Source organism: Melanerpes formicivorus, unplaced genomic scaffold, assembly GCF_026170545.1.
Source record: "Melanerpes formicivorus ecotype bairdi unplaced genomic scaffold, bMelFor1.0.p_v2 SCAF_126, whole genome shotgun sequence".
Lineage (NCBI taxonomy): Eukaryota > Metazoa > Chordata > Aves > Piciformes > Picidae > Melanerpes > Melanerpes formicivorus.
In genome coordinates this window covers 755,886-775,715 of record NW_027142478.1, presented here as the reverse complement: position 1 = coordinate 775,715, position 19,830 = coordinate 755,886, and the positions used below count along the sequence as shown (strand labels likewise).

At 54.3% G+C, this 19,830-nt stretch overlaps 1 protein-coding gene across 1 annotated transcript in view; it reads left to right on the top strand.

Moving 5' to 3' along the window:
* The window catches only part of LOC137456464 (zinc finger protein 850-like), a 262,080-nt gene that overhangs the window by 213,949 nt on the left and 28,301 nt on the right, over window positions 1–19,830 (top strand). Inside the window, exon 3 of the mRNA XM_068167929.1 lies at window positions 13,777–14,478. Within this exon, the coding sequence (XP_068024030.1) occupies window positions 13,777–14,478 (702 nt within the window). The remainder of the gene's footprint in view (window positions 1–13,776; window positions 14,479–19,830) is intronic.

Below are 19,830 nucleotides of genomic sequence, written 5' to 3'. Positions count from 1 at the left end.
ATTACTGAAAGAGACTGATAAGGACTTGCAATGGAATGGAGAAGCTGAACAAGCTTTCCGTACCTTAAAGAAGGAATTGATGAGGGCACCAGCACTAGGCCTACCTGATGTCACTAAACCTTTTTGATTGTATTCCCATGAAAGCCAAGGGATAGCACTCGGAGTCCTAGCACAAACCTTAGGACCCTACCGAAGGGCGGTGGCATACCTCTCTAAACAACTGGATGAGGTAAGCAAGGGATGGCCAGGATGCCTGAGGGCTGTGGCAGCAGTTGCAATTAACATTCAAGAGTCTCGAAAGTTCACAATAGGGCAGAAGATCACAGTCCTAGTATCACACACCATCTCTGCTGTTCTAGAAGCCAAGGGAGGACACTGGCTGTCTCCACAACGATTTCTTAAATACCAAGCCATCCTAGTGGAGCAGGATGATGTAGAAATGAAAGTTGCTAACTTTGTCAATCCAGCCTCTTTCCTCCAGGGTGGTGCTGGAGAACCAGTTATTCATGATTGTTTGGAAACAATTGAGGCCACTTATTCCAGCAGACCTGACCTGAAGGAAGAACCCCGAGAAAAGGCAGACCATAACTGGTACACCGATGGAAGCAGTTTTGTGATCCAGGGAGAAAGAAAAGCTGGGTACGCTGTAACTACAGGAGAAGAGGTAATCGAGGCAGAAGCCCTACCAAGTAACACCTCCGCTCCAAAGGCAGAGATAATAGCACTGACCAGAGCTCTTGAGCTTTCCCGAGGGAAAAGTGCAAACATATGGACTGACTCCAAGTATGCCTTTGGGGTGGTACATGCCCATGGAGCGATTTGGAAAGAAAGAGGACTGTTGACATCTCAAGGAAAAGGTATTAAACATGCAGAAGAAATACTGAGGCTGCTAGAAGCAGTGCAGAAGCCAAGCAAAGTCGCCATAATGCACTGCAAAGCACACCAAAAAGGAAATACTGGTCAAGAAAGAGGCAACAGACTGGCAGATGAAACAGCTAAAAGGGTGGCCAGGGAGGGGAGGAAGGTGTCAGAGTTTGTTTTGATCCCAGATGGTAGACATTAATTAAAGACCTTTTGGGGAATAGGACAGGAAAGGGTTGGGCCAGGACACCGGATGGGAGATTAATCATTCCCACGAACCTTCTCTGGGCTTTTGTTCAGATGGAACATGCAAAGACTCACTGGGGAGCAGAAGCCCTGTATCGAAAATTGGTTCAGGAGTGTATAGCACGGAAATTATACACCAAGGTCGAACAGGTAACCCGGCAATGTGAGGTGTGTCTTAAGGCTAACCCCAAAGTAAGAAGAGGAGTTAGACTGGGACAAATTAGCAGAGGAAATTATCCAGGACAACAATGGCAAATTGATTTTACTGAGCTCCCAAGAAAGGGGGGATCCAGGTACCTGTTGGTACTCACTGACACCTTCTCTGGTTGGCCAGAAGCATTTCCCTGTCGCACAAACAAAGCACGGGAGGTTACTAAGGCAGTGTTACAAGAGAGAATACCTCGTTTTGGGGTACCTGCTGCTATTTCCTCAGACAGGGGACCTCATTTTGTGGCCAAGGTGGTACAACAGGTGAGCAAAATTTTAGGGATTGATTGGCAACTCCACACCCCCTACAATCCACATTCGAGTGGGCAAGTGGAGAAAATGAACCATTTAATCAAAAACCAGATAGTAAAAATTGGACAGGAAGCAAACCTTCCTTGGCCACAAGCATTACCAATTGCCCTGTTGCGAATTCGAACTAAGCAAAGAATAAAGGAAGGGTTGAGCCCATTTGAAATCCTGTTTGGAAGACCTTATGTAGTAGGAACTATGGACCCTTCTGAACCAGGGCAATTTAGAGAGGAAATGTTGAACAAGTATGTTCAGCAAATTTATAAGAACCTGAGCATCGTTAACAAACAGGTGATTGGAACCAATGTGAGAGGGTTAGACAGACCAGTCCATGATGTGGAACCTGGAGATTATGTCTATGTGAGATCTCTTTCAGAAAACCCTCTGGAGCCCAAGTGGACCAGACCATATCAGGTGTTATTGACATCCTTCACAGCCATCAAAATCAAGGAACAAGCTGCTTGGATTCACCACACCAGAGTCAAGAAGACTTCAGCAAAAGAATGGAAACTTGAATCCCAGGGACCCCTGAAGCTCAAGCTGTATCGATAATTGTGATTTGTTTGTTGGTTGATACTATTGAGGGATGGGAAGGAAATAGGTACTGAAATGTTAGTCAAGAATTGGCTTTGCAAACTAATCTCCCTAACTGTTGGATAATACTACTGTTAGTTTTGATTAAGATAATGATGTGTACTGGAAAGAGTGGTGTAGAATCCTACCAGAACTATAAAAATTATAAACTCAGGCATGAGCTGGAAACAGGACATTCTTTTAAGAAAATACAGTATAGGAATATACTGTTGGCTGTAAGAAAGGGGGGAATTGATGAACAGAAAAGTCTCATTAACAGAATAACAGAGTTGATAAGAATTTTCTGCTTGTTAGCTGAAATGCTGGAATGCAGGGAGGGGGAGAGGGGTTGGCAGACAGCCTTTGGATAGATAAGGAATAGCAGGATTTTTCAGTGATTTACTTCTGTTAGTCTTGGACAAGATGATCTTTTGTATAAGATAAAGGACACCTACATGATATGTGTACTTCTGCTCTTTTAGATAGATAAGCTTTGTATAGATAGGAAGCATCTGGATAGATAAGCTTTGTATAGATAGGAAGCATCTGGATAGATAAGCTTTGTATAGATAGGAAGCATCTGGATAGATAAGCTTTGTATAGATAGGAAGCATCTGGACCCCTGTCATTATAGACAGATAACTTTTTGTATAAAAGCTTGCCCAAAACCCTCTGAAGACACACAGGTCTTTTGAAATGATTCTACCTGTGTCAGGTGCCAGAATAGAAGCATAATACAAGAAACTTACTGAGTCTCTTGTGTGTCATTCTCTAAGTCACCCCAACCGCATGGACCCCAAGCGCCAAGCTTGCAGAGCTCCCCCGGACCCCACAAACCCAGCCCCACCCCGTACCTCACGGATCTCCCCCGGATCCCACGGACCCCCAACCAATTCCCCCTAGATCCCCGCAGAGGCTCCCCCGCCGCAGCCCCACCGACCCCTGCCCCACAAACCCTGCTCAAACTCAAGCGACCCGCCCGACTCCTCGCAGCCCACCAGTGAGCATTCCCTGATCCCCACCCCACGACCCCCAACTCAGCCCCAGAGGCTCCCTCACCCCACCTGGACCCCGGGACAAGGGGGAAGCAGAGCAGCAGAAAGAGGAGAAGGAGGAAGAGCTCAGCGCACAGGGAGCCGCCGGCCCTGGCAGGCTGCTGGCGAGCAGAGAGCGCTGCGAGGGAGACCCCGGCCCGGCCCCTCCGGCGGCTGCGGCCACGTGGGACGGGGAGCGGAATCAGGGAGCAGTCTGGAACAGAAGCCCCGCCCACGGCCGGGCAGCCGCAGCCAATGAGAGGCGGCGGGAGGCGGCAGCTCCTCCTCCTGGGCGCTGCCGAGGCACAGCCAGGAGCTGCCACTGCCGGCCGTGGGAATGTGCTGGGGCAATGCAAAGGGCTCCGTGGGGATATTGATGGCTGTGGATCAGCTTCACCTCTCTCTGAGCTGTACAACTGCCCCCAGAACCAAGAGAGCCAACAGCAGTGCCCAAGGGAGCGGCAGCGGTGCCGGAGCGCTGCGGGCGGCGGCAGCGGAGCGGGGAAGGGTCTGGGCGGGCCCCGGGGCATGCTGAGAGCCGGGGAGCGTTGAGCTGCTGGGCCCCGGCGCTGCGCGGGGCGTGCGGAGCTCAGCCTTGAGGTTTTCCTTCCTGCCTTGGTCTTTGAGTCCCCAGGTTCCCACTGCCTGCTGCGGAACATCTTGGGGCTGCCTCCAGCCCTCGCAGCAGCCTCTCTCGGGTTGCACTCAGATTGGTTTGGTCTCAGGTTGGCTTTGAGCTTTTTCCCTTAGGCTGTGAGCCGAACGCAGCTCAGGAAGAAAGTTCTGACTGCAGGCTGGAGAGAGAGGACTTGGGGCCGCAGGAGGAAGTTTGAGGAGGGGTTTGGAGGACCCCAAAGCGCTTGTGCAGGGCAGAGACACAAATAGGTCCCTGAGCCATAGCCGCCGCCCCCAGCGCTCCCCGGCCCCGCAGCCCCTCCCGCCCCGCCGCAGCTCAGCAGCCGGCAGCTGCCGCTCGCCCTCCAGCACCTCGCATCCAAAGGGAGTCTCTGGTTTCAGTTCTGATGCGCCAGAGGGTGAGAAGTCTGGGTTGGGTTGTTGGGTGTTTGGCAGCAGCAGCAAGGTAATTTCCTGTGCCAGGGTCTGGATCTAGCAATTGCTGTGACCCCACCTCTGCAGAGCTATTTCCTGGCTCCATTTGCAGTGTCCCCGGGGTTGGGCTTGTTACCACTGCTGATTGAGTCTGTTGCTGCCTAACAATCATTTTGATGTCTTGCTGGAGCTGGCCTCTTGCAGCAACATTGACTTCCCATCTCCTCTTACTGTCTTTCCCTTGGGGCTGTTAGTTCTTGTTACCTGTGCCAATGGATTTGGTTTTGTTCCTGTATGAAGTTTGGTTTCAGGCTAACAGCTCTGCACCTGTGTGCTGGATTTTCATGTAGCATGTGTTGTGTTTGCAGCAATTTGGTTTTCCACTGCTCCCCTGTTTCAGTGTCTCAGTCTCTGCTAATAGGTAACCCCAGCCATTGGTCCATGAACCTGATTCAAATAGCAGCTCAGGTCTGGGCAAGCTTGCTTCTGTTCCTTCACTCTTGACAGCAGTGATCCACAGCACTTCAGTTGGGGGCCAGATGTTGTGGGACAGGGAGGTGATGTTGTTTGAAACCCCAATGCATTTCAGTTACATTTTCATGACTGTGGAGCACCAGCTGTCAAGTCCTCCCCAACTTCTCTAGGTTTCTTCTTGTGCAGCATCAAATGTGCCTTTTGTAGTCTTTGGGAGGCAGCAGCTAAGGTTTCTCTCTCCATCCAGCTGCACCTCTTGATTATGGAAGATTTGCTCCCTGTCCTGTGTTCTTCTTCTCTAAAGCTGCTTTTTATCACTCCAGCAGTCTCTCTCAGTGGCTTAGCTCTTTGTTTTGGTCTGTAAACCATTTTAGACTGTCCTGGTTTACTGATTGGGTATCCCCAGCAGCTGCATGAGGGTGACCTAAACGACCTCCTGATGTGTGTGCCATCACCCCATGTTCCTTCTGTCCACATTACAGAGACCTGAGCACAAACCTAACAGGCAGTTGTCCCCCAAGAAGTTGACTCTTCCCTTGAAAGTGCCACTGGTCTGTTTGGAGCCAGAAAGGATCTTCTGTGTGGTTCTGAGCCTGAACTCAAACCTCTCTCCCTTAATCCTGCAGCTAAAAGTGGTCCAAGAGAGCAGAGGTCTTAGCTGCTTTACTTTGTAACCTACCTGTGCCTCCATCAGGCCACTGCTGAATGGCTTCATTGATGCCACAGCTTTGACTGTGACTACCAAGGTGTCTTTGATAGGAGCTGTCTTAGTGTCTGGCAAGGTTTCAAGGGCAGTGTCCTCCACTGCAATAGGAGCAGCACTGTCTGTCCTGTAGCTCTTAGAGCTTCAGTTCAGCCTAGGGCAGCCATTGTCAATTTGCAAAAGGCATACACAAAGAATGAAAAACTACACCCCCATGGCCAACGCCACTGACATGGCTTGGGCTGTTGCGGCGGCTCTGATTGGCTGTGGCTGCCCGGCCGTGGGCGGGACTTCCGTTCCAGACTGCGACCTGCCTCCGCTCCCCGTCCCACGTGGCCGCAGCAGCCGGAGGGGCCGGGCCGGGGTCTCCCTCCCAGCGCTCTCTGTTCGCCAGCAGCCTGCCAGGGCCGGCGGCTCCCTGTGCGCTGAGCTCTTCCTCCTTCTCCTTCGCTGCTTCGCTCTTGTCCCGGGATCCAGGTGTGGTGAGGGAGTCTCTGGGGCTGAGTTGGGGGTCGTGGGGTGGGGATCAGGGAATGCTCTCTGTGGGGCTGCGAGGGGTCGGGAGGGTCGCTTGGGTTGGGGAGGGGTATGTAGGGCAGGGGTCGGTGGGGGTGGGGCGGGGGGAAGCCTCTGCGGGGATTTAGGGGGAACCGATGGGGTTTGGTTGGGGGCTTCTGGGCATATGTGGTTGGAGGTCCGTGGGATCCGGGGGAGATCCGTGGGGTACGGGGTGGGTCTGTGAGGTGCGGGGGAGCTCTGCAAGCTTGGCGCTTGGGGTCTGTGCGGTTGGGGGGCGGTTCGCTGTGATTGTGGGGACCTCTGTGCGGCTGTGGGGGTCCGCGGTATTCGGGGTGGGAGGGGGAGGGGGGCTGTGGGGTAGGGCAGAGGTGTGCAGGGTCAGTGAGCGTCATCTGTGCTGTTCTGGGAGGGGTCTGTGCGGTTGGGGTGCCGTGGGTGGGGTTGGAAGATTTGTCGGTGTGTTTGGGGGGGTTTCTTTGGTCTGCTGGGGGGTCCTGGGATGATCCGGGTGGACCTAGAGGGGTTCGGGAGGTGATGCTGGTGAACTCAGGTGGTCCTGGGGTGGTCCACGTAGACGTAGAGGGGCTCTGGACGGGGGACTGGTGGCGCCGCGTGGTGGGGCAGGGTTGCTCTGTGGGGCGGCTGGGGAGGGTCGGTTGGGTTGGGGAAGGATTTGTGGTGCAGGGGTCCGTGGGGCTGGTGGAGGGCAAGCTTCTGCAGGTATCTAGGGGGGATCGGTGGCCTGTGTCCCTGTGCTGGGGGCTGGGCTGGCAGCAGAGCTGAGCTGGCAGCGGCGCTGTGGGGGCTGCTGTGTGCAGGAGAGGTGGTGGTGAGCGTGGGGTGTGGCTAGCAGCAGAGGCTGCTGTGGGGGTGTGTGGGGGAGCCCTGGGGGTTTGGAGGCTTTGTGCTGGCAGGTGCCGGGCGGCTGCTGTGCTGAAGGGCAGCGGCTGGGCTGAGGGCCAGGCGCGGGGGGGGAGCTGTGGGCAGGCTGTGTGCTGGGTGCCGTGGGGGTGTCAGGCGTGGGTGCTGTGCTGAGCCTGAGCTTGGGAGCGCCTGGGGCTGGTGTCAGCTGTGGGGCGGTTTGGCTGTGCTGGGGGTGGTGGCATCCAAGGCCTCTGTGCTCTGCAATCTCCTGAGGCACAAAGATTCCCTGGGGGGTTGCAGAGTGATTCTCAGTTTCTCTGCAGGCCTCCTGAGCACAGACAGGCTCAGGGCAGGAGGAGCTTTTGCCGATGGTTGTTTTGTGCAGCCATGGGTGTTGGATCAGTGTCTTGGCTGAGTTTGGTCCTTTCTCTTGTGGCCAAGTTGAGGTCCCTTTGGTTTTGGCAGCTGAGCACAGGTTGAGGCTTTTGCTGCAATGGTTTTTGTGCTGGCAGCATTGTGTGCTGCCAGCTGGAGTGCTGTGTGCAGCTGTGGTGCCCCCAAGAGGGGCAGGAGGTTGAGCTGTTGGAGGGGGTGCATAGGAGGCCATGTGGGTGGTGGGAGGGCTGTGGCAGCTCCCCTGTGGGGGTTGGCTGTAAGAGTTGTGTCTGAGGCTGGAGAGGAGAAGGCTGTGGGGAGAGGTTGGAGCAGCCTTGTGGTAGCTGCTGGGGGCTGCAGGAGAGCTGGGGAGGGACTTTTGTGAGGGGCTGGGAGTGATGGGCTGAGGGGACTGGATTGAAGGTTGAAGAGGGCAGATTTGGAGTGGAGCTTGGGAGGAAATAGTTTGGAGTGGGGGTGGTGAGAGCCTGGAGCAGGTTGGCCAGGGAGGTGCTGGCTGCCCCCTCCCTGGAGGTGCTGAGGGTGAGGTTGGATGAGGGCTTGAGCAGCGTGGTGTGGTGGAAGGTGTCTGTGGGCATGGCAGGGGGTTGGAGCTGTCTGATCTTTGGGGTCCCTTCCAGCCCAAAGCATTCTCTGACTGCTTCAATTTGGACACTTAGCAGAAGTGCAATGAAAGGAATTTGAAATAAGCAAAGTTGTGAAACTGGCTCTGAGCCTGGGGGCTGGGTGTGAGCTTGGGAAGTGGTTCTGACCTTAGTTGCTGGCTCTGGGCTTGGGGTGTGGTTCCTGACCTCAGGGCCTGTCTCTGAGGTCAGGGCCTGGTTCCTGAGCTTGGGAAGTGGTTCTGATCTTACTTGCTGGCTCTTGAGCTTGGTTCTGGCCTTTGTTGCTGGTTCTGGAGCTTAGGGGCTGGCTCTTGAACTTGGGGTCTGGCTGTGAGCTTGGAATGTTGTTCTGACCTTAGTTGCTGGCTCTGAGCTCAGGGGCTGGTTCTTGAGCTTCGGAAGTGGTTCTGATTTTATTTTCTGGCTCTTGAGCTTGGGGTCTGGGTGTGAGCTTGGAAAGGGGTTTTGAGCTTAGCTGCTGGCTCTGGGCTTGGGGTGTGGTTCTTGACATCAGGGCCTGTCTCTGAGGTCAGGGGCTGGTTCTTCAGCTTGGGAAGTGATTCTGACCTTAGTTGCTGTCTTGGGAGCTGAGTCTGCACTTTTGATCTAGGTTCTGGACCTTAGTGGCTGTCTCTTGAGCTTGGGGGCTGGCTCTTGAGCTTGGAATCTGGTTCTGATATTATTTGCTTATTATTGTGGTTATTATTGTGGTTCTGACCTTATTTGGAGACTTGATGAGGTACTTGGTGCCATGGGTTAGTTGTCTGGGTGGATTGGATTGGTTGATGGGTTGGACATGATGATCTTGAAGGTCTCTTCCAACCTGGTTTGGTTTGGTTTGGTGGCTTGTGAGCTTGGGGCCTGGGTGTGAGCTCTGGAGGGGGCTCTCAGCTTGGGAAGTGTTCTGACCTTAATTGCTGGTTCTTGAGCTCAGGGGCTGGCTCTGAGCTTGGGAAGTGGTTCTGATCTTAGCTGCTGGTTCTTGAGCTTGGGGCCTGGATGTAAACTTAGGAGCTGGCTCTGAGCCTGGGGGCTGGCTCTGCATTTCTGATCTGGATTCTTGTGCTTGGAAGCTGACTCTGACCTTAGTGGCTGGTTCTTGAGCTTGAGGGCTGTGTCTGAGCTTGGACCCTGCCTTGAATTTAAAATGAGAGAGTTCAGGCAGTTGGAAGTTGAAGCTGAGCTGCTTTGCACAGCAGTGCTTCAGTGTTTGTGGTGCTCCAAAGGCAGATCTCAAAGAGCTGCTGCAAGAGTTGAGCTGAAGTGGCACAGTGCCCTGCAGAGGCAAAAGCTTTTCCCTGCCAGTCAGCCATTGGAATCATCTCCCCAGGGCAGTGGTGGATTCCCCTGCAGGGCAGAGTTGGAAGGCTCAGCTTGGCAGGGGGCTGGGCCAGCTCCTTTCCAGTCCAGTGTCAGCTGGCAAGGTTGGAGCAGCTGAGCCTTGGGGTCCCTTGCAGCCTGGCATTGTGTGGCAGCAGAGCTGTGCTGCTGGTTTTGAGGGCACTTGGAAAGCTTCTGGAGCATTTGTGCAGAGTGTGCAAGACATCCCTGAGCCTAGCAACTCCCTCAGCTCTCTTCAGAATGAACTCTGCAGAGCTGGAAGAGCTTTCCAGGAATTTGGCAGAGGTTTGGAGGAGTTTGGAAGGGATTTTGGTTCTCCTCCTCCTTGTCCTCTTCCTTGTCCTCCTCTGCCTCATCTTTTTCCTCCTCTCCTGGAGGCTGCCCTTAGACTCCTAGAATCGTAGAGTGGTTTGGGTTGGCAGGGAGCTGCAAAGGTGCTGCAGTCCAAGCCCCTCTGCAGTCAGCAGGGACATCCTGCACTAGCTCAGGTTGCCCAGAGCCCTGTCCAGCCTCACCTTGAACATCTCCAGGGCTAGGACCTCAAGCCCCTCCCTGGGCAACCTGTTGCAGTGTTCCAGCAGCCTCCTGGTGCAGAACTTGTTCCTCACCTCCCATCTCAATCTGCTCTGCTCTAGTTTGAAGCCATTGCCTCTGGTGCTGTCCCTGCAGGCTTTGCAAAGAGTCCCTCTGCAGCCTTCTTGTAGTCCCCTTCAGGTACCAGAAGGTCACTCTTAGGTGTCCCCAGAGTCTTCTCTTCTCCTCTCCAGGTTGATCACCCTCAGCTCCCTCAGCCTGTCCTAGTAGCAGAGCTGCTCCAAGCCCCTGATCATTTTTGTGTCCCTCCTCTGGACCCTCTCCATCAGGTCCCTGTCCTTCCTATGTTGAGGGCTCCAGAGCTGGCTGCAGTGCTGCAGGTGAAATCTCAGCAGATCAGAGCCAAGTGCCAGGATGGCCTCTGTCCATCTCTGGCCATGCTGCTTTTGGTGCAGCCCAGGCTGTCCTTGGCCTTGTGGGCTGCAGGCTCCCCCTGTCTGTTCCTGTCCAGCTTCTTGTCCAGCTGCAGCCCCCAGTCCTTTTCTGCAGGGCTGCTTCCTATCCCCTCCTCCCCCAGCGTGTCCTGATTGTGAGGATTGTGCCAGGCCAGGGGCAGGACCCTGCCCTTGCTCTTGTTGAAGCTCAGGAGGTTGCCCTGGGCCCCCTCTGCAGCATCAAATCCACAACAATCCATAGTGCGCCTGGGCCACGGGACCCAAGCAACCTCCCTAGGCCAAAGCTTCCTCCAGAGCTCCACCAAAGCAGGCCAGAACCCCAGGCCCCAAATGCCTTCCCCCTCCCCCATGCCTCTCTGCCCCTCCTCCCCCATACCCAAGAGCTGCAGTTACAGATTCTGGTAGGCAGCTCCCAGGTGAGCCAGGCTGCTGCAGGCCGCAGTTGGCAGCACTGCCAAGGCCTCAAAGCTCCTCTGCAGAGAGAGATCCCAGAAGCTGTTGCTGGGAGCAGAGAGGAAGGGCAAAGGAGGTTGGAGATCCTGTGCTGTTCCTTTGTAGAGAATGGGTGCAGGCCTTGTGGGAATGAACTAAGCTAGATGACACTTTGTGGTGTCCCTCTGGACTCTGCTGTCCCTTCTGGAGGTCTCTACTCTCTTGTGTAAGACATCCCAGTGCCTTCCACCCACCACAGGTATTCTCCTCCATGTTCTCATCCAGGGACTTCTGTTGGGCCCTACTGGCTGTAAAGATCAGCCCTGGTGATGTTGTGGGACCCTTGGGACTCTGAGGGGGCAGCAAGTGAGTGGAGCTGGAGCAATGGATGGAGAGATGGAGAGTGAAGGCTGCAGGGGGTGGGAGGGCTTAGTTCAGCAGCTGTGTGGCTCTGCCTGGCTCCTACCTGCAATGGTGCTGGCAGCAGCTGACCCCAGAAGCTCAAAGCCCCTAACCCTGCCTGGCTGAGGACAGTCCCCTGACCCCTCCTGACATCCAGCACAGCCCAAGCAGGCACTCAGGGCTCCTAGCCACACAGCCCAGCCATAGCCCATGGCAGGAGTCACCTGAGGTCTCACTCCCTCTCTGTCCCCGTTCCTCTCCTCACTTCCTGCCTGAAGTGTCTGCCAGGTCCCTCCCCAGCCCTCATCTGTAACCTCCCCTTGGCTAGGTGCTGTTCTTTCAGCCCTCCAGCTGATCCCAGCCTTTAGTCTCAGGCCCCTTCCATGCTTGTGCTGCTGCTTCCAGCCCAGTTCTTTAGATGCTTCCTCAGCCACAGCATTTCCCACTCCACCCTTCCAGCTGCAGTGGCAGTAGAGATGAGGGACACAGGGCCATGGGACAGCCAAGGCAGCAGGGCCATGGATGTGCTGAGAATGAGGGAAGGGCCTGGGAGTGGTCAGGCAGGAATTAGGCCTTGTCCCCCCAAAAGGGGAGAGGATCCAGGGCTCAGGTGGCTAATGTGTGTGCAGGGAATGGCAGAATCTGGCAGCATTTGAGGAGGTGAAAGGAGTGAATTGTGCTGCAGCTCTGCCTGTGTCAACTGGGAGATGAACAGCAGCCCATGGGCACTGTGCCCTCCCATCCAACCTCATTTTTCTCTTGGGGATGTGGAGTGGCAGCTCCAGGGAACTGCAAAGAGACAGCTGAGAGAAATGGTCAGGGAGAGAAGAAAGCAAAACCCTTTCCACTGAGTGTCTTTGGGCTGCAGGTGTGTGAAGGGTGCTGGAGGTGTGAGGTTTGGGTAGGAGCCAGAGACTCCTCCAGCATCCCAGTGAGGGCTGAAGAGGTTTAGCAAGAAGCTGCCCAAGTCCCTTCCCCCTTTGCTGCATCTGCAGAGATCATGAAGCTCCCTTTGTGTGTGTCCTGAGGGCTGCTGTGATCTTCTGTTGGGGAGTGGGCAGCAGAGAGGTGTGTGCAGGTCAAAGGTGAGCACAGAGTGTGTGGGGTGGGGGCAGGACCTGGGAGAAGAGCTGTGGCCAGAGCAAGATCTGCTGGCAAAGGCAGGTGCAGGCAGCAGAGGCCTGGGCAGGCAGTGGGAGGAAGCTTTAGGCAAGGCCTTGGAGAGGCTGTGTGGAGGCAGCTGTGTTGTGGTGCTGGCCTGCAGCTGTGTGCTGGGCTTGGGAGCTGAGCCTGCACTTAGTCTCATAGTATCATAGTATCAGTCAGGGTTGGAAGGGACCACAAGGATCATCTAGTTCCAACCCCCCTGCCATGGGCAGGGACACCCCACACTAGGTCAGCCTGGCCAGAGCCTCATTCAGCCTGGGCTTAAACACCTCCAGGAATGGGGCCTCAACCACCTCCCTGGAGAACCCGTTTCAGGGCTTCACCACTCTCATGGGGAAGAACCTCCTCCTCACATCCGGACTCAACCTTGTTGATGTCTCCCATCTTGATCAGCCCTGGCTGTGTGCTGTGGCTGTGCTGCTGGGCTTGGGAGCATGCCCCCAGCAAGGCTGAGCTGTGCTGCCTGGTCCTGGGCAGTGCTGAACCATCCCTTGCAGATCAGTGCTCTCCCCTGAGCCCTTTGCTTCTCTCTGTCAGGGGCTGAGTGGTCTCTCAATCATCCCTGCCCCTGTGTGCTGTGGAAGAGCAGAATTTGCAGTCCTGCCCCTTGGAGCAGCCCAAGAGGTAAGAAACCCAGAGTGGGTTAACAGCAGGACCCCAGCCCCAAGGGCAGCTCCCAGCCTCCACCTCCTCCTGTGCAGCATATTTCACCTCTCCAGGAGCTCTGAGGCACATCAGGTGTTGTGGGAGTTGAGGAATGCTCCAGGCTGCTGGGAGTGTGTTGTGAGCAGGAGGTGATGTTTGGGGGTTGGGATCTGGAGGGTGGTGAGAGAAGGTTGGAGGTGGTTTGTTCTTCCTTGGTCAGTGCTGTCGCCTCCATTGTCTGAGCCAGGGGAGATCAAAGGCCAGGGCCTGGTCCAGGAACCACCCTGCCAATGCCACCAGGCTCGAGCAGAGTAGGACACGACCATGTGTAAGTCCCAGGGTACCTCAGGGCACTGATCACAGGAACCTGGGGTCTCAGCACAGGTATTAGAGGTCTGTGCCCACACTGTGGCAGAAACTGAAGGTTTGAGGTCCCCTCTGCATTCTCTCCTCCAGCTGGGTGTTGGGAGTCAGGGAGTGTCATGACCCAGGCAGGATCTGAGGGTTTGAGGTCCTCGGCTCAGGTGCTTCCATCTTCCCTATTGCAGAGCTGTGACCCCTTCCTGCCACAGTATGGCCTCACAGAAGGACCCAGACAAGAGCTGGGAGGAGAAGCAGCACCCAGAGATCAAGTTGGAGAAGCCAATGTGCAGTCCCAAGGGAGAGGAGGATGGGGAGGAAAAAGAGGAGAAGATGGAGGATGATGCTGAGAATGACAACTGTGAAGAGGAAGATAATGATGATGAAGGTGACCAGGATGAGGGGGAGGAATGTATGGAGGAGGATGAAGCCAGAGCAGGTCCCTCAGTGTCACCCAAAGAGCTGAATCAGTGCTCTGAGTGTGGGCAGAGCTTCCCAGGTAGGTCAGAGCTAGTGAAGCACCACTGCCCACAACCTGGCTCCCGGCCCTTCGTTTGTGGTGACTGTGGCAAGAGGTTCCGCTGGAACTCTCATCTCCTCCAGCACCGCCGCACCCACACTGGAGAGAAACCTTTCACCTGTGCTGACTGCGGCCGGAGCTTCACCCAGCGCGGCTATCTTACCCAGCACCGCCACACCCACACCGGAGAGAAACCTTTCATCTGTATAGACTGCGGTCAGAGCTTCACCCAGCGCGGCAATTTCACCCAGCACCGCCACACCCACACTGGGGAGAAACCTTTCACCTGTGCTGACTGCGGTCAGCGCTTTACCCTGCGCGGCCAACTCACCCAGCACTGCCTCACTCACACTGGGGAGAGGCCCTTCTCTGGTGACAGCTGTGGTAAGAGCTTCAGACAGCTCTCTCATCTTATGCAACACCACCTCACCCACACCAGTGAGAAGGCCTTTCCCTGCAGGGACTGCGGCAAGAGCTTCAAACACAGCTCCAGTCTCACCATCCATCGCCGCATCCACACTGGAGAGCATCTGTTCCCCTGTGCTGAGTGCGGCAAGAGTTTCACCACAAGTAATCAATACATCCGGCACCAACTCATCCATAATGGTGAGAAGCCATACAGCTGTACTGACTGCGGCAAGAGCTTCACCAACAAGCGAGCTCTCACGGAGCACCGTGGTGTGCACACTGGCGAGAAATCTTTCAGCTGTGCTGAGTGCGGGAGGAGCTTCAGCCACAGGAGCACTCTCATTGCTCACCGCCGCACCCACACTGGAGAGAAGTCTTTCACCTGTGCTGATTGCGGTAAGCGCTTCACCCAGAAGGGCAATCTCAACAAGCACCGCTACACCCACACCAGAGAGCAGCCTGCACTGGAGGGGAGGCATAAATCCACCTAGAATCTGTTGGGTAATCGTGACCCCTCTGAGAAGGCCTTTCCAGCACCAAAAGCATCTACTTTTCCTTTGCAGTTCTCAGGGACTGGGGACACCAGCAGCAACAAACACCTCCTGCCCTTCTGAACACCAATTGTTGCTAATGAGAACAATTACAGTGCTGAGTCAGCACAGCTGGAGCACCCAGTGGAGCTGGGCAGGGCTTTGCCAGGGTCTGTCTGGTTCTTCCCCAATGCTTTGTGTCTCCCTGGGGTAAGAAATCCTCTGTCCATTGACCAGTTGTCTCAATAAAACCCAAAAGTTACCCAAATCCTGTCTGTTTGCTTTTATTTCAGATATCTCTGCCTCAATGCCTGAATTTTGGGGGCATTTGCTCCCAAGGGATGGGGTGGAACTGTGTGCCCAGTTCAGGGAGGGAAAAATGAGGTTCTCAGAGGAGTCTTCAGTGGCATCTCAGAGGCATTCTTCAGGGGCTTTCAGGTGGTCTTAGGTGTTTGGGATTTGGATAGTCCTAGGACTGACTTTTGAGATCTTTGGAGGGTATAGGGGGAATCTCATGGAGATCTTTGGAAGAACTCAGAAAGCTTCTGTTGGCTTTCCACTCTGGGGCTGGAACAGGTTGAAGAGCTGAGAAGAGGTTGAGCTGCCTGTTCCCCCCAAAACAGAAGGGAGGGAAAAATGACACACAGAGGAACAAAAAAACCCTCTGGGTTGAGATAAGGACTTGAGATAAGAACAAAAGAGTTGAATCCAAATGAGATCCCATAATGCACACTGACCTGAGGCTGTTTGCAGAAAGAAGCACAGCAATGAGCAGCAGCAGCCAGGAGTTAAACCCCTGCAGCCCTCCCCCTCAGCAAAGAGCCAGCACCTGAGAGCCAGAACCCAACAGCAGCAACCAGAACAGGAAGCCTCTCATGTTGCCATCTGAACTTCAAGCCCTGTAGTCCTTTGCTCCAGCCAGCACTGTCCCTGTGAAGGTGGCATGAGGCAGGATGGTGTGGAGTAATGGCAGTAAACTTTCAGCTTAACCTTTGATATTCCCAAGCCCTCATTCTGTGCCATCTGCACCATGCCCAGCAGCAATCAGCAGCACACCTCAGGCACTGTCCATTCTCACTCCACAGGAGGTCTCTTTGCAGTACCCAGAGGGCTGCTCACTGCAGGTGCTCTGCAGCTCCACTCTGTTCTAGCACTGTCTGGGTCAGTCCATGCCCAGTCCAAATGCTGCAAATGCTGGGGCTGTGTTTCCACCTCTGGGGCAGTCTGAGTCCAGTGACTCCTTCCATGCCTCCAAGTGAAAGCAAACTGTGGCTTGCATCCCAGTACTCAGCTTCCAACACATCCAGGTGTGGGGATCCTCCTGTCACACCAGAAACACAGATGGGTTCCACCCCTTGTGGTTTGATGGTGTCAGAGCACTCTGGGCACCTGTATCTACTAAAGCTTTATCCTCTCATGGCATCAACTTGCCAGGCCATTGGTTCTGTGTGGTCCAACAAACCAATTGGTCTCTCCCTTCCATCTGGTTGGAGGCAGAGCCCCTCTAATTCTGCCTTGGGTCCCTTGCATCTTGTGAAGATGCTTTGGGAGTCCCTTCAGGAGGACCAGAATCAGTTTCAGCTTCCCTGCTCTTCTTCGGCCATTTCCCACTGGAAACTGAGGCAGCATCTCTGCGGGGACAATTCCCCTGTAAGTCACAGACTCCTGCAGCCAGGACTGGATTGGGTTTTCCCTTCCACTTCCTCACGTCCTCCCCATGGTCATACAAGTAAAGCAGAGGGTGTGCTGTGCTGTGTGCCTCCCAGATTCTCTCCCTTGGACAGGGGAGCAGCTGCTCCTCATGGCTGAAACACAGGACTGTACAGGTGGGGAACAAAAGCTTCTTCTGGAGCTGATGGAGCTCCTGGGACAGTTCCTTCACAGCTGAAACACAGGCCTGGACAGAGGAGCAGAGATTTCCTTTGCCTTGCTGGGGCCTGCTGCTTGTTTCATCCACTGTTTGTCCTTGGCCATCTTCCAAAACCAGAGATAAGAACCAAGCCAGCAGCCCAGGCTCTTTCTCTTGTTGCCATGGGGACCCTGATCCCTCCTGGTCCTTTGCAGGATCAGCTGCTTTCCTTGTAAGCTTCTTTTTCCCTACAGGAGTGTTGCAGATGTGCCCTTGGGAATGAGCAGCAAGGATATCAATGAATAGATATATTGGTAGTCTATTGATATACAAACTATGCAGCAGGGGATTTAGTTTCTATTCACAGGCAGCAGTATTGGGTTGGTGGAACCACCTCTGCAGAACGTTTGTGCCTGGGCACTTCAGACAAACCAAATGAGTTCTAGAATTTAGAGTTGAAACTGATTGGAAAAGCTGTGGGGGAGGGGTTTGTCGGTGACCAGCAAACCCTCAACCCAGGACAGTTTCAGCACTACCTGAACCCAAATTCTATAAAGCAAAGGTTTGGCTTCCTCACGAGCTGAGAACCTCATGAAATCTTTCCTTGGTGATGTGTTTAGAGTCCTGACAGCGCGGCACAGGAGTGGAAACATGCCCAGGCAGATTGTTTACCTGGACTCAGTGGTGCCAAGGTCCCCCCCCAATGACTCCAGAAGAGAGGGGGGAGAAAGGGGGTTTGAGTCACACACACAGAAGCATGTTCTGGTAATATTTGGGCCACAATCCTGGTCATAAGCACCATTCACTACGAGGGGCAGCTGATCCTGGCACAGGCTGCTTCTCTGACAAAGCTGCCATGCCTGTGGCACTGTCTGTAGGTCCAGAGACCTTCTCTTGCCCCTGAGCCCTCTGCACAGAGATGAGAAGGGCTCGAGAGGCATGGGCCAGGCCCAAGCACATTGCAGTGATTTCTGTCTCTCAGGAACTCCCAGGCTGACAACAGACTTTCCCCAATCCTTTCCCCTGCTGGGGAGGATTTTGCACTTGCTCTGGGCTGAAATTTCAAAGTATTAGAGGTGACCACCAGCCTAAGAATTTGCCCCTTCCCTCCCCCACCCCCTGCCACTTTTCAGCATCCAACATCTGGGCAGATCTCACAGTGGTTTCCTTGGGAGTGTCCTGTATTGCACTGGATGAAATCAGACTAAGCTGCCCGGCAGTGGGCAGCACATCTCTGAGTCATTGCCTTAAGCTAACACTGAGCACCATCAGCAGCACAAACAGGACTGCAGCTCATCAGCCCCCCGAAAGCAAATCCATCAACATAGTGAACACACCACAGGTAACAAAACTTCTGTCAAACTCTGCTGACAAGCCTCAAACCTTAACCTTCCTCTTATCTCTTTTTGTTGCCTCAATCCTGCCAAAATCTGTCCTCATTAAGGCAGCTGCTTTCCTGCCCCACGTTGGGCTCCAGAAAAGGAATGTACTGGGTTCATCTGAACCAGCAGCTTAACCTCTCTGCCTCCCCCAACACAGAACTGAGGGGAAAAGAACACCACACAAAACCTCTTTGTGTTGATACAGAAAAAAATGAGAGAATAATTTCCTGAGCAAACCAGATCATCAGAATACAAAAGTACAGTGACCTCAGCCTGTGTGCAGAAAAGGCACAGTGGAAAGCAGCAGCAAGCAGCAGCAAGCAAGGCAAAAGCCCAAAGCAGAGAGCTGTTCCCCTATCCCTCCCTGTCCCACTGCCATATCAGCAGAGCTGCCAACACCCAAAAAATCCCAGAACCCAGAAGCAGCAACTGGAACAGGGAGCCTCCCATGCTGCAACCTGAACTTCAAGCCCCATCATCCTTTGTTCCAGCCAGCACTTTCATTTCTGAGGCTGGCATGGCTGCAGCATGATCTGGATAACAGCAGCAGAGTCAACTCATCCCATGACAATCAGGAGCCCCTCCAAGTGAAATGGAAAGAGCCTCTCAGCTTCTGTGAACAACTTACACTGCTTTGAAGGCAGCTGGACTTGCCACATGGATGCATTAGCTGAGAGCCCAGAAGAGCCCAAGGGGGCAGTGGAAGGTGACTTCAGAAGGATCCTTGAAGATGAAGCTCAGACAGACTTCATGATTTGTAGCTGGAGCCTTGGTATTTCCTGCTGGGATCTCCTTTGGATTCAGAGCCCTGGGACAATTCACAGGGTCACAGGTGACAGGATGTTAGGGGTTGGAAGGGACCTCTGGAGATCTCTGAGTCACCCTGCCAGAACAGGACCATAGAATCCAGTGCAGGTCTCACAGGAACACATCCAGACAGGGCTGGCAAGTCTCCAGAGAAGGAGACTCCACAACCTCTCTGGGCAGCCTGTTCCAGGGCTCTGTCACCCTTACAGTAAAGAAGTTCTTCCTCTTGTTGAAGTGGAACTTCCTGTGCTGCAGTTCCCATCCATTGCATTTGTCCTATCCCAGGGCACAAGTGAGCAGAGGCTGTCCCTGACTCTTGCTTCCTGACCCCCAGCCCTCAGATATTGATAGACATTGATCACATCCCCTCTCAGCCTTTTCCTCTCCAGACCAAACAGCCCTAGGCCTCTCAGCCTCTCCTCATCAGGCAGTGCTGCAGTCCCTTCAGCATCCTCACAGCCTCTGCAGCAGATCCCTGTCCCTCTTGAACTGGGGAGTCCAGAACTGGATGCAATATTCCAGGTGGGGCCTCCCCAGGGCAGAGTACAGTGGGAGGAGAACCTCCCTGGATCTGCTGGACACACTCTTCCAAATGCACCCCAGCATCCCATTGGCCTTCTTGGCCACCAGGGCACATTGCTGTCCCATGCAGAACTTGCTGTCCACCAGAACTCCCAGGTTCTCCACGGGGCTGCTCTCCAACTATTTGTTCCCTTGAGTGCTGCAGGGTTCACATTGCTCTGGACATTGCATGGTGCAGATCACCTCCAGTGAATCTAAGGCTCCCCAGAAATTGCCAGTGGGTTCCTCTTAATCACATGGATCCTGTCCCAGCAGGCACTAGTACAGGAGAAGGAACACCAGGCTGGAGAGAAGGAGAAAGGGAACTGAAAATCTCATCACCTGAATCTAGAAAGAAAGCCCTTGGTAGCAAATGTCCATTCTGGATGGACACAGAACACAACACAGAGAGCTGATGAGAGCAACTGCTGGGGGTGCAGCAACTGCCCTGAGAACCCTAAGGAAGGGCTGGAGGGGGGAGGGCATTCACTGGAATTCCAATACCTGTGGCTGTGTGCAGGCAGCTCTCTAAGGAGAGCAGGGGGCAGCTGGTGCAATGGATCTGTGAGCTCCAGCTGCAGAGAGCAGTGGAGAAG